The following is a 10194-nucleotide window of genomic DNA, read 5'->3' as shown; positions in this document are numbered from 1 at the left end:
TTCTACAGGATAATTACAAGAAATATTAAATGTAAGAAAATGCATCTAATTTTTAAAAAACCATATCGAAAAAAAGAAATAGTAAAATTGTTCAAAAATAATTAATAATTGTTTTATATTATGGTAATTAAAAAATACGTATATATAGCGTTATAAAGTTGCGGGCAGGAATAAGTGGTGAGATGTTTAATGTTCGTTGTGGAAGGGGAAAGACGAAGCTGACGAGCATATATATCGGAGGTACCATTCTATTGAGTGGCAAAAACGTGAAAGCATTGATCACCTTTGCTACCAGTTATATTCCTCAAGTATAAAAGTACGACATAAACAAATTGCATTACTTCAAGTGTACGTTTTATATGAAAAGTATAGTTTCTTTCGTCCGTAAAGTTCTTGTACGAACAGTGTATTACGCATTATCATAAAATAGTGAAACACGAATGTCGAAGATCAGATGAATAGAAGAAGATAAACCAGTATAAGCGATCTCTTAGTGTTGTTTTGTGTACCAGTCTATGAACGTGAATCATTTAATATTCTTTCATTCACTGTTTTCCCGTAAATTAGTATTATATAAAGGAATACATAAAGAAAAAAGGGCAATGAATATTTTACTAATAGGATTAATTATTCTACATTCGTTGAGAAGTATAAAAGACTAAAAAGAGAAACATTACAAAGATGATATTCTGAAAAATGCATTTAAAATATTTATTTCATCCTGGAGAAAAAATAAAGCATACACACAATTCAATGTATTGCTAATACAATTGTAGTTACTTCCGAAAATATTACAAGACAAAAAATTTTAAATGCATTTTTTTCAAAATGAGTTTTTTTGTTTATATTCTCTTTTCTACTACCGTTGAAATTAATTATTAAAATTATGTCATAAAACAATTATTAAAATTTATCTTTTTATAATACCTTCAACTAAAATATAACTTTATACAAGTTTACTACTTAACATCTATAGCAGATCAAATTATCGAACTCCTCAACTTGTTCTCATTCCAATAAAAAATGAAATATTTGTCATGCATAGCTCCTAATACGCAAGATCACAAGTGCTATAGTGTCCGGCAAAAAAATGAGGTTGCTAGTCGTATCTCTAGTCTTTGTGGCGATGATCACTATTGCGAAAACACAAAACGGATATGCAACCAAACCAGGTTCGTGTCCACCTGCCTTACCTGTGCAGTTCTGCGGACAATCCTGCTACTTTGACGCACATTGCGCGGGAATCGGCAAATGTTGTCAAACTCGATGTGGCGGTTCCATTTGCTCCATGCCTGTCACGATGACGCAATCCCGGACAGGTGAGTAATTTCTTCGATACATTGTGTCCAATTTGTTAATCTGAGACAGAAACATTGATCCGACATTTTTAAACAATTATTATTATGTTTACTACAAAATTTAATATTGTACTAATTGTAAACTTTATAATAAAACAAAATTTAATGTAATTTTATCAACAACATATTTTTAAGAAATATTTGGCTCTAATGTGTGTAATTTTCTCTGTTTCCATTGCAACTTATAAAAAAAAACTTTTAGATAGCAAACTATCTAAAAGTTCTCCTGAACAATTACAATTTTAACAATTTTTTATTGTCGCTGTCATAATTATTGTGTTGTATATTATAATATAACTAGAATATTGTAATAATATTTATAGAGAAGCACAATAAATTAATCATGAAATTCACAAGTTTGTGATTGAAAAATTGAATAATCTGTTGAGCAGAGAAACCAGGATCTTGTCCGTCGAAACCGACAGGAAGATGGGTATGCACATCGACTTGTAATGGCGACAACGATTGCAAAGGGACATTTAAATGTTGCAAAAATAGATGTGGAGCCCTAGCCTGTCAAAAGCCAGAAATACAAGTACCCGAATTCATCGAAAATCCAGTTGAACCGGTTGTTTCGCGATTCGGAAACGATTATATTGATTATTATCCCTAATCTCGATTTTTATATGCCTATTACATTTATATAATAATTAATAAATCTAGCACTGATTTCATAATGATTATTTCATTACATAATAAAATAATTTTTAGTAATAATTTTATTTCTTATTAGCTTAACGTGTTTACAATTTTATATACATTTTATTAATAATTAATTTTTATACAATCTATTAATGATCTTCTTGTCTGCAATTTGATACAGCGCGATAAGAAAGCATATTTGGATCGTAATTATCGCAATTATATTTTTGTCATCTAAAATTTAAGTTAGCAGAAATAATTAAATTATCATGTACACAATTAAGAAAATAATTTGTATTTTTATTTCTTAATTTGTATCTGTCGCATCTCCAGATAAATTTATTACAAACATTAACAAAATAAAATAATAAAATTTATGTAATTAAAATTACAAAAATCTAGTGAAGCATCCCAGAGGATCATTTAATACATCTTTACTAATCGATAGATAATTCTAATAAACAGACTGATATAAGGAAAGACCAAGGTTATGCAAAAAATAATATCAAAAAAGAGAAAAACGCATTTATTATAAGAGACAGATCTATTAGTATGATTCAGACTCGTAAAATATCACTTCAGTATATAAATATATGTCGACATAATACATTTAATTATATTAACCTTCATTTTTAAGTAAATATTTTAGTAGCTAAAAAATTTGGTAAACAAAACGAACTGCGAGTCTACATCAACTCTATGTAATTACCACATAATTATAGCCTTGATTTATTTTACTAATTGATTCGAGATTCGAGACAATAAACAAAGATTGAACGATTATAAGTATTAAATTAGAATACACTAAACAGCTATTTATGAAGCATGAAAATTCTAAATAACGAGATTTATGAAGACAATTCTATAATTACACCTTCAATCAGTAACTGAAAATAATTCGTGATTACTACTAAGATATCATCATGTATCTTATCTAAAAAAGATATCAGGATTTTTTGTTACTGCTCGATTTTAAAAAGAACAAATATATTTCGTTGTTATTACAACGTTGATAGTTAAAACTGTAATGCCAATTATGTGATTAAGACGCTTAATGGTGCATAATATCATACAACATCACGATGTAACATGTGGAGAAAGAAAGAAAAAGCGCTCGAGTTCAAGTAAACGGTATCGTGAAAAGAACTTTCCTGAATCCACGCTATAGACGAGCTACTAAGGCACGAATTATGATTTATTCGTTATATATATTCTTCTTTCGTCACATACTCGATCAATATCAGAGAGGTGGAAAGCGTTATAAAAGCTGATGTTTTTATCATTGTGCGTTTAGAAGTCTCGTCGGAACCTCACCGCGAAGTTTTAATCAAGTATCCAAGAAACCAACGCCGGCCTGTAAAATGAATCGTGAGTATTTAAACTGTGCAGCCTTGAAAGTTACAGATGCTACGCACTTCTCGAGAATATAATACATGACTTCCATGTAATATCATTAACATAAGTCAAAATCAGAATACGCTTTAAAGTGTTTAGCAATTCGTTGAACAAAAGTACCAGGTCAATTCTATTAAATAAATTATATAAATGAATAATTGGGCTATTATTAAACAATTATGTGATACTGCGATTAATTTCTGTGAATGACACGTATATATGGTCTCTCTTTTAAGGTCGCTCATATAAATTGAGTTATAATCTTACATTCTCTGAAATTAACATAGAGTTTGTATAATATTTACTTTCCAGGAAGTTTATTACTGTTCACGGTATTGCTAGTTCTGCTGATCGCCAACACGTTCTCTCAGTCGTTTTGTAAGTAAACACTATCATTTACGTACAGAAAACTGATTGGAAACGTACGCAATTGTATTTTGGTTTCACGTAATGGGAATACCTGTTCTATTTTCAACTTATGTTCTTTCTCTCGCTCTCTTTCTCTTGTTCTGACTTAATTAATTATATCAGAAGTGAAATAAATGCATCATTTTTTAGATATTTATGTCTTATCGGAAAGTAAAAATTCTAAAGTAGAATCCGTTTCCTTTCTCACAAATTGGATATAGTCGTTTATCTCTTAAAATTTTTATTTTTAACAGCTTATAATATTAAAATTATTAGCACCTTAAACTTTTCGTCAGTAATAATCGACTCCGAACTTTTTACAAGGAAGATTATAGGCCTGTTCTTTTTGGCTGAACTTTTGCACCAGTTCATCTTTCTTGCTCTTCTTTCCTCCTGGAAAGAAAAGGAAGAAAGATGAACTGGTGCAAAAGTTCAGCTAAAAAGAACAGGCCTTATATCTACACTTTCTCAATTCTAAGATGTTTTATGATGTACGTAGAAATTTCATAGCTTAGATTTTAGATTTAGATTTAGTTTTGCAAGACGTATATCTGCGTAATAGGAAAAAAGAATGACGAATGCGACACATTAATAACTAAGCTACGTAATATTCAATTATAGTATCCTCACGAATGTGCACGTCAGCGAAATAAACGTGTCAATTATGACTCTACTACTCTCGGTTAACTTACAGAGTGATACTATCACTTAATCAAAGTGTCAAAACGTTCTATGTAAAGAAAGATAAGATAATTATTTCTTAATAATGTAAAAAAATAATTCTTAAAAAAATAATGACGATGCAATGAACGATTACATTTACAACACTAATAATTTCAGATGCTAATTACTAATAGTATTGACAAACAACCGCGAGAATCGTAAGGACTAAATAAAACAAACGCGCTATAAATTAATCCGAAGAAAATCACGGAGTGGGTCCTATTTGTTATAACCATCAATCATTTTATAGACAAAAGTGGCAACTGTCCGATGAGGAATACCGTGACCAATTGCGCTCCCAGATGTATAGGAGATGCACAGTGTTCGTATAATCAGAAATGCTGTCCAAACAAATGCGGCCACACGTCATGTGCCGACACAAGCCCAGTCAATACCGGCAGCGATGGCGGATACAAAGGCTCAAGCAGTATGTACATATGAAAACGCATATGTTTTTATAATAAAAATAGAATTAATCCTTTGCGGTCCTTCGCATTAAGCTGAACATACTTCGACATACTTCGCGGTCACCTGTCGCAATTGAAATCGGCAAACCATATTTTTGCCATTTTTAGAATCTCTATAAATTCCTCCAGACAATAAAAATTCCTCATGAATCATGTTAGATTCACTGATCAGGTGAAATCGAAGACAAAATATCTGATCTTCGCTCATTTGTAAGAGAGAAATTCAATCGCAAAGGATTAAAGTAGATTTATATGTATTTAAAAAGAAGAAATCTTGCGAATCTTATTGGTTTGAGAAATCAAAATTGAGAAGTGTCTTGAACTATCGGGACATTCCATTACGTTTTTTTACAGATCAGGCCGTTTACTGCAATGGAGTGAGGTGCGCCGCATACGAAAAGTGCCAATATGACCGCAACACCAGGCGTGACAAGTGCACGCGTGTCTAGATCCATGAATTCTCGATCATTGTTACTATAATATGACAAATATACGTTTATTTCCCTTCAACTTATTGCATTGTGTGCACCAATTCGGAGAGTGCAGGAATAAAAAACAGATCTCATCCCGGTAAAAAATTTATCATACATGAATATGTATAATTATGTATAAACATATATAAACATGTATAAATATTCATAAACATACATAATTTTATATGAAATATGTCCATACATCCTTTTTTCTCTTGTAAAATTATTTTTTAGTGTGACAGAAATAATAATAGCAATGTGAAAACATTAAAAATAATTAAAAGGGTAATTTTCGCACTATAATTGTTTTAGAAAAAATCGAGTTTAAAGAAATGTAAAAAAATTTTTTACACTAAAAAGTAATTTTACAAAAGAAAAAGGGATGTATGAATATGTATGGACATATTTTCATATATAATTATACATGTTTATGAATATTTATACGTATTTGTGTATATTTAGACATATTATACATATTCATGCATGAAAAATTTTTTACCAGGATGTATTCTTTTAAATCTAAAAGTCTCTATTTGGAAAAATACATTAATAATATAGCGAGCGTTCACTCAACTTTTAGGTTCCCTAAATGCAATCAATGTTTTAAATGGAATTCATCTATTAATGTCGTGTTTTGCATGATATAGGCTGAGTTAATTGTTTCACTTTTCGATAAACTTCAGCTTACTCTCCCTAATTTTCTTATGACCGTATATTCATAGTCAGATCTTATTATACTTAAGGCTTTCTTAAATTCATCTTCAGATGCTCTACAAATTATTTCATTGGTTACTGAGTATCTAAAGATAAATTTAAGGAAGCTTTAAGTATGTATTACAAGGTCTGACTATGAATACGGGCATTATCTACTACTCTCTTATGCTTTTACTTTTTTACTCTTTTATTTATTCATTAGATAAATTATCACATAGTTTATCCGAAGATGGAACCGGCCTATAGAGATATAATAATAATATACATAATAAAGTGATAGTAAATATTTCAATAACGCATAAGACATTTTAGAACTGTCTGAGAACTTAAAAGCGATAGGTTCTTAAAATATTTCTCGCATCGCGTGTAACAATATTAATAATTTAATATTGTTAATTTAATATTGTTTATTAATTATTCATTACCTTGATAAATACCCAATAAACGAGAATGGATTAAAATGGATTGAAATTTTTTCTGTCCGAATGCGTATTTTAAATAGCGAATACTTTTTTTTATTTATATAATTGGATTCAATTAGATTCAATTGGATGCAATTGGATTGAAAAACTGCATTTCCTATTCAAAATTTTGAATTGAACAGTATTCACACAATGCACAGAAAAAGCTGATATTATTTTTAGATTGAAAGGCATAGAGATATGCTCCATGCAATTCCTATGAATGAATAAAAATGCATTCAGAATTGAAAAGCATTCGTTTTAACATTCATGAATCCATATTTCTGAAAATCTGAATCCATTTCAATCCATTTCAATCTATTCTCGTTTACTGGGTAAATCCAACAATTCTTTCGTGCCGTTTTTCATCGTTTTGTTTTCTGATAGAGATTGTTTGCACGTGTTAGAATATTATACTTATGAGGAAAATAATAATTGATTTGAAGCCAGGGTTGCAAACTTTTCCAAAATTAAGATGTACGTAAAATTAACTTTCCACACTTTTGGGGGAATATAAAACATACTTTTTTTCATACCTTTGATGGGTGTCCAAATAACTTTTTAACTGATTGAATAGTGTATCACACGATTCACGAAATTGACCGTCGTTTTTTTTTTTTTGTCAAATTCTTTCGTTTTGAGAAAACGCATCGAATGAGTACATTTTTATTAATTAGGGGGAAACCCGTATTCTAAATAATTACCTAATTTTTCTTTAAATTATTTATCTCGATCGCGTCGTTCGACATTAACTGCATTCTATTATTTAATGCAAGTATTAGAGCATGTTGAAGCTTGCGATGCAAACAAACCTCTGAAAAGTATACATTACAGTAGATTGATTTTCAGTGTGAAGTGAATAATGGAATGCATATTATCGAAAGATCGTTTAATATCGAGTAATCGATCTGTCGACCGATAGCGAAACGTCACAATCATCCGGGAAGGGATATAGGTTATGTACGTCCTAAGCAGACTTGAATGTTCTTCGGTTTACTACTAACTTCATATTTCGTGCAAGAAGAACGCGAGACGATGTAAGGGAGAATCGACGACGTCGTCTTGTCTTGCAAGATGGATCGCCGATGCCGCGTCCGCGCCAGGTAGACCACGTAAACGTCCGTCTTCCGGCTCCGGAGGAGAGGTTAGCTCTCCGTCCAAGCCGACCGTGCCGAAAATGGCTGTGGAATTTTTGATGAATCGGCTTAAAGCCTTGTTCGTACTGCTCTTCGGAATATTTAAGCGCGCGATGTGCTGCCTCCGACGTCGAAGACGATCGTCCTGCGACTCTGTGCCCTTGTCCACCGTCGGCGTGGTGCCGAATGTTCTCACTAGCTCGACGGTACATACTTCTCATTTATACAATATCTCCCATGTAAAAAATTAATCTATTTTTTATGCAATTTATAAATAGGTTCTTGTTTTGATAAAAATACTGTACTATCTTAAGATATCGAAGCAAGCTAAAAAATGTACGATCATTGTATCACGGATCTGTGGGTACACTTTTGAAACTTAAAGTGAGATAGGTATATATTTAATATTTAGCGAAAGCGAGAGAGAGTTCTAACGTAGGAATATAAAACAGACCTATATAATTTTTATAGATTATACTAAGGTCCAGTTCCACAACTCACGGTTAACTCTTAACCGAGATTCAACTTGTTTCTCATCTTTTTCCAATTCTAGAATGTAGCTTTGTAACTTTTTCTCTAGAGTAGAAACATGAAAAATGAAAATTTTTATACATGTATGTATATATGTAGGTTTTATAACAATACTTATCAAGTGTATGCTTATTTAAGGAATTGGAGCAGTGGGATAAGTGGGAAGAAAATCCAGTTGTTGTTATACCAGATAAGCCAGTTAATACGGTACAAGCTAAGATAGAGCAGTATCGACAACAAGTGATTAAGCCTCCTGAAACACCCACTGAAGAACAGCTTAACTTTTTTGAGGTACTCAGGCTAATTCTGAAACAGTTAGATACTTTAATAACAACAGATTAAAGATTTTACTTTTGCATCTTGTGTAGGATATGACTCCAAAAATCACTAGGCAGGCAAAGATTCTAATAAAGGACAAGCATGCAGATGGCTCGTCTCGTAACATTGCAAAATTCACAGCCATGGATCCTGTTCCGACTGTAAGTCTGTACTTGCAAACTCGTAACACTTCAGAGATTTACATTCCTGTCATCTGTTCAGAATGAATTAGGAGAATGGGAAGAAAACTCCGTTGGTTGGGAAGTAGATGACTTCAATGATCCTACCAAAGTGCTGCGAGAGCAAAGAAGGAGAGAGCGGGAGCAGCGATTAATGGAACAGCATCAGAAAAGGCTGGAACGTACTGCAAAACCGCAACCCTTAGGTGCAAAACTGTGTTCCTGATGCGAGACCACAAATGCGTGGGAATTAATATCAAAATACACAATAATGTACAATTTAATGGGATACATGCCGGATATTTTTAATATAGAAATTGGCATGTTCGTATAACTCTTTACTACTCGACTAACTTTCAGTATCACATGTCAATTTTATCTTGCGTTTTTTATTATTGTGCATCAGTTATTACAAGTTTAAAAATGTGACGCGAAAATTCCTTCTTTAAATATTGCATCTTCAAAGAAATGCAGATTCGTTATATTTTATTCCCTATATATCATATATTAAATATTTTTAATCTTCCAAAAGGGTACTAGAGAATTAATCATGAGAGAAAATGCAATACATTTACTTGAAACAGAGTGATGAAATTGCATGAATGTAAAGTATTATGCATTGTATTATCTCAAAAGATTGACTGTTTTGTTACGTCATCTTATTCAAGTGTGTAAATGTACTCACTAGCATTTTTCAGTATTTAAATCACATTATTTCTCTTAATACTTTGTAAATGGAAAAATAACGTGTAAACAACATCAATATGATTATCCCTTCGAAAAATAATAGTATTTGTAGACATTCCATATAAATTTTGTACAATATCGAATGTGATGCGTCTGGACTTCTGCATGAGCGGAATAATCGTTTGTAAGTTTATAATAAGTTGATGTATAATAACCAGGAATTTTTGTCACTTCACAAATGTTTGTTACATTTATGAGTCTATAATCTTGATGGATTTTATTAGAAGCTAAAATCTCGGAGGCTGTGTAGGAAACGAGAGAGACTTTAGTGCGATGCTTCGACTTGTTATATTTTTTCCTTTTGTTATTCATGCACAATTGCAAAAAAATGGCATGGATCATGGATTTTAAAGTGTTTCATAATAAAAAAAGGAATTCGTTTACGTTTGGATTTGGCAATACCTGACTCTCAAACATTCTACCAATTAAGTACGTAAAGTGTGTCTTCGCTCATTTCATGACCTCAGAAACTGCATTAATATGATGCAAAATTGTATTTAAAGTCCCACGTCACTATGAAAGAAATCGAATTAGAAAGACCTATGAAAGGAATACCTATAGTGGATAAAAAAATGATCAAATAATTTCGATCAAACTTCAGTTAACTTATCAGGCAATACCTACACTATTTTGTTCACAGAA

The 10194-nt window shown here is 31.5% G+C and overlaps 3 protein-coding genes across 7 annotated transcripts; all 3 read left to right on the top strand.

Annotated features, from left to right (window-relative positions):
* The first annotated feature begins 264 nt into the window (after positions 1-264).
* Positions 265-2029, top strand: LOC108721905 (WAP four-disulfide core domain protein 2). 3 transcript variants are annotated; one of them, XM_018446706.1, is made up of 3 exons: positions 265-316; positions 1046-1319; positions 1751-2029. In XM_018446706.1, the coding sequence occupies exons 2-3, from the start codon at positions 1091-1093 to the stop codon at positions 1969-1971; spliced, it is 450 nt and encodes a 149-aa protein (XP_018302208.1). In that variant the 5' UTR covers positions 265-316; positions 1046-1090; the 3' UTR covers positions 1972-2029. The 3 variants fall into 3 exon arrangements, with proteins under 3 accessions (XP_018302208.1, XP_018302207.1, XP_018302209.1); XM_018446705.1 differs by having other exon boundaries at positions 273-348; XM_018446707.1 differs by lacking the exon at positions 265-316 and adding an exon at positions 355-503.
* A 1065-nt stretch (positions 2030-3094) lies between these two features.
* On the top strand, positions 3095-9401 carry LOC108721888 (waprin-Phi2). Of its 3 annotated transcripts, XM_018446674.1 has the most exons (5): positions 3095-3368; positions 3708-3773; positions 4777-4953; positions 5348-5487; positions 9392-9401. In XM_018446674.1, the coding sequence occupies exons 1-4, from the start codon at positions 3362-3364 to the stop codon at positions 5440-5442; spliced, it is 345 nt and encodes a 114-aa protein (XP_018302176.1). In that variant the 5' UTR covers positions 3095-3361; the 3' UTR covers positions 5443-5487; positions 9392-9401. The 3 variants fall into 3 exon arrangements, with proteins under 3 accessions (XP_018302176.1, XP_018302175.1, XP_018302178.1); XM_018446673.1 differs by lacking the exon at positions 9392-9401 and having other exon boundaries at positions 5348-5503; XM_018446676.1 differs by lacking the exons at positions 3708-3773; positions 9392-9401 and having other exon boundaries at positions 3101-3368; positions 5348-5503.
* Positions 7567-9235, top strand: LOC108721887 (receptor-binding cancer antigen expressed on SiSo cells). Its single transcript, XM_018446672.1, has 4 exons — positions 7567-7983; positions 8447-8599; positions 8677-8787; positions 8849-9235. Exons 1-4 carry the CDS (start codon positions 7819-7821, stop codon positions 9029-9031), a joined length of 612 nt encoding a protein of 203 aa, XP_018302174.1. The 5' UTR covers positions 7567-7818; the 3' UTR covers positions 9032-9235.
* Positions 9402-10194: the final 793 nt, after the last annotated feature.

The sequence above is a fragment of the Mycetomoellerius zeteki genome, unplaced genomic scaffold, assembly GCF_001594055.1.
Source record: "Mycetomoellerius zeteki isolate Tzet28-1 unplaced genomic scaffold, Tzet1.0 scaffold188, whole genome shotgun sequence".
NCBI classification, from domain to species: Eukaryota; Metazoa; Arthropoda; class Insecta; order Hymenoptera; family Formicidae; genus Mycetomoellerius; species Mycetomoellerius zeteki.
Note: the sequence above shows the minus strand (reverse complement) of the source record. Positions and strands in the feature narration are given on the sequence as shown.